This window comes from Orycteropus afer, unplaced genomic scaffold, assembly GCF_000298275.1.
Source record: "Orycteropus afer afer isolate SDZICR_OR568_19922 unplaced genomic scaffold, OryAfe1.0 scaffold00103, whole genome shotgun sequence".
NCBI lineage: Eukaryota > Metazoa > Chordata > Mammalia > Tubulidentata > Orycteropodidae > Orycteropus > Orycteropus afer.
The window spans coordinates 6,117,322-6,121,035 of NW_006921690.1; the positions used below are offsets into that span (position 1 = coordinate 6,117,322).

Sequence of the window (3,714 nt, forward strand, 5' to 3'; positions counted from 1 at the left end):
TCGTATTTACATTTTTAATTCCACAATTCCTTGACAGTTTTGTCTAATGTCTTTGTGCTGCTTGGAATAGTTCATTATTTTCTTTTCACATGCATATTTTAGGTTTTCTATTTTAAAATGTTATTATTACACTGCCCTGCTATGTGTATTTTAAAATTTTTCAGATCATAAATATTAATTGATATATATACAAATGATATTGAATTCGTAAAACTATTCCTTCAGAAAGTGATACATATTAATATTGAGAAATATAACATAGTAAAATGTTCAGTCATTTAAGGAAAACTTTAGAAGGGGAAAATTAAACTTTAAACAATGATCGGGAACACTAATTGTTGTTGTTGTTGTTGTTGTGTGCCTTCCAGTTGAACCTGACTCATAGCAACCCCTTCTTGGGTTTCCAAGGTGGTATCACTATGGATGTGAATTGCCCGACCTTCCTTCCTAGGAGTGGCTGGCGGACTACTTAGGGTCATTAAATTATCATTTACCTTAGTGATTGGCTCCCCTTCATTTATATCTTTATTATTTTATTTTCAGAAAATAGAAGTAGCATTTTCACCTTATATGAAGTTTGAACAATACAGACAGGTGTAAAAATTTTCTGTAGTCTCACTGACAAGTGTAATCACTATTTACTTACCTGTATTTCAATTTTTTAAATTATCAGTTACAAATGAAGTTGTGTGCCTTAGAAGAAGAAAAGGTATTTATTAATTTTTAAATAATTTGAAGCATATATGTGTTGTTGTTATGTGCTGTCGAGTCGGCCCCGACTCATAGCGACCCCTCCTTGGGTTTCTGAGGCAGTATCACTATGGAAGTAGGATTGCCCAACCTTCCTTCCGAGGAGTGGCTGGTGGGTTTGAACCGCCAGCCTTCTGGTTAGCAGTCAAGTGCTTTAGCCACTATGCTACTAGAGCTCCTATAATATAGTTAAATGTATTTAATTATCATAATTGAAAAGAGCAGTAATAATCAAATAAAACTAACCTGAAACTCACTGCCATCGAGTTGGATCCAACTCATAGCAACCCCTCCTTGGGTTTCTGAGGCAGTATCACTACGGGAGTAGATTGCCCAACCTTCCATCTGAGGAGTGGCTGGTGGGTTTGAACCGCCAGCCTTCTGGTTAGTAGTTAAATGCCTTAGGGACTGTGGCTTCCAGAGCTCTTAGTAATCAAATAATGGAGATTATTGATTGTTGAGAATCTTGGAAACAGAACAGACCCAAAGAAATCAAGTTACGTAATCCGTATCATTTTATTATTAAGGATACTGATGCCTTGTGAGATTAAATGACTTGCTGAACATTCCATTTCAAAGTGGTAGAGTTGGAACTAGAACCCAGATATCTTTAGCCCAAAATTATTGCTCTTTCCACTATACAGTGTTTCGATTAATGATAATATATTTTCAGTGCTTTATTGCATAATCCTTATTGTTGTTAGGTGCTATCAGTTTGGTTATGACTCATAGTGACCTGATGTACAACACACTAATTACCGTCTTTAAAAACCATGAAAATGATTTGGATCTGAGTGCATTCCAACTGACAAAGAGGACACAAATCTGAACAAACCTAGAAATTAATCTGGCATTAAATATTTCCTCTGGCTATTTAATAGTTAATACATGTTTTCAGTATAATGAACATCCCATTTAGAATATTAATAATTCATAGTTTTTTATTTTTAACAGAAGACTTTTAGAATTTCTCATATATCTTTATAATCATAAGACAGATAGGCTTGTATCTTACTAATTGGAATCTATTTGTTCTAGCTGACTTAAATACTTAACTGTATAGTGTCTGTAAATTAACAAGTAGAAATACTCTACTGATAAAAGATTTGTTGTTGTGATAAGATTTTCCATTTCATGATAAATATAATCAGATAAGGCCCACATTATAATTTTATGGTATTTTAAAGACATTGAAATGTAATTTGCAATGCAGATGCAGGTTTAAAGCTTGTGAAGTATTTGCTTTAAAGTAGAGGTTTTGGTTCTTGAGCTCTTACTCTTCCCCCTTTTACAATATGATTTACATTGGAAAATATTAAAATAGAGTTTTTTATTTAAAGGGAAAATATCAACTTGCTACAGAAATAAAAGAGAAAGAGATAGAAGGATTGAAGGACACACTAAAAGCATTACAGGTAAAGTAACTTTGTGTGCTTAAAAAGCAATTTGTATTTTAACATTGTATCAATAAAACTATTAAACATGTAAGCTAACAAAACAAAATTGATTACTAACTCAGTTTTATATTAATGAAATTTCTTTTAATGTACATAATTTAATACTTTTTTCATATGAATCTTGAATTATAAATTAGTAGGATTTTTTTGCTTCATCATCTTTTATTTTGAAATGAAATATTAAAATAACTTTTATTTTTTATAGTAATGTAACAAAATAGGTATATGTTAATTTTAACACTTTACAGATACACAAAATTAATTCAGCACAGACAACTGATTTACCCAAAGTCCTTAAAAGTGAAAATAAACCAAAACCATATCATTATTGAGTCCTCATGCTTATTCTGGTAATAGAAAGACTAAGAAAATACCTTTACTCTCAAGTTGTTCACAGTCTCTCACAGAAAATACAGACGTATGCAACTAATGATTATTTATTCATTATATAGTTATTGAACATCTACTGTGTGCTGAGTATTACTCTTACCACTTGGGATACAGCAGTGAATAAAAAGTGCAAAAATCTTTGTCCTGGTAGAGCTTATATCCTAATAGGAAAGACAAACAATAAAATGAGGCCAAAAGCAAAATAAAGATTGTCAGGAAAGAATATATTCACGTGATCTCAAAGTATCACCCCATAGATAACATTAATTACAAAGATGAAAATATATTTCTACAATGGAAGGGTTCTGAGAGATACCTCCTTAATCAAATGATCAAATCCAGCAATATTAGTAGTGGGACAACCTTTCCATGGGTTAACTGTGTTATTATGCAGTAAGGAGCACATAACATCATCTTTTTTCATTCTTCCTTGCCAAAAATATTAACCCAAATATAATCATGCAGAAGCAATGAAACAAACCTATAATATGGAACAGAAGACAACTGGCCTGGACTATTAAAAAAAAAAAAATCAATATCATGGTAAAAAATGACAGGGGGAACTGTCCTTGATCAAAAGAGACTGAAGAGATATAACAATGTAAAATATGAACCTTAAATCATAACAGCCATTGTACAATTGGAGAAATTTTAGTACTCCTATTAATTATTGTTACTTTCCCTGTGTATAATATTGGTATTACAGTTTTATAGGAGAAAGTATTTACTTTTAGAAAATAAATGATAAATTATTTAGGGGTGAAGTTTCCCGATGGCTAAAACTTATTTTCAAATGATTCAGAAAGAAAAAATTTGAATGTATGTGTGTGTCTGTGTGTAAACACAGAGAAAGTGAATATAGAAAAAAGCTAATAATTGTTGAATCTAGGAGAAAGCGGAGAAGATCATTCTTAGCAAATGATATGAGTAAGGGCTTGGAAACATGTATTTTTGAGTGTATCTCATAATTTTTATGTTGTTTTTGTTGTTATGTGCCGTCGAGTTGGACCCAACTCATAGTGACCCCTCCTTGGGTTTCCAAGGCAGTATCACTACGGAAGTAGATTGCCCCATCTTCTTTCTGAGGAGTGGCTGGTGGGTTTGAACCGCCAGCCTT

General features: G+C 32.2%; 1 protein-coding gene across 1 annotated transcript in view; it reads left to right on the forward strand.

Moving 5' to 3' along the window:
* Window positions 1-3,714, forward strand: part of CCDC73 (coiled-coil domain containing 73) — a 163,931-nt gene that overhangs the window by 76,972 nt on the left and 83,245 nt on the right. Inside the window, exons 4-5 of the mRNA XM_007943283.1 lie at window positions 674-709; window positions 2,091-2,165. Of these exons, the coding sequence (XP_007941474.1) occupies window positions 674-709; window positions 2,091-2,165 (111 nt within the window). The remainder of the gene's footprint in view (window positions 1-673; window positions 710-2,090; window positions 2,166-3,714) is intronic.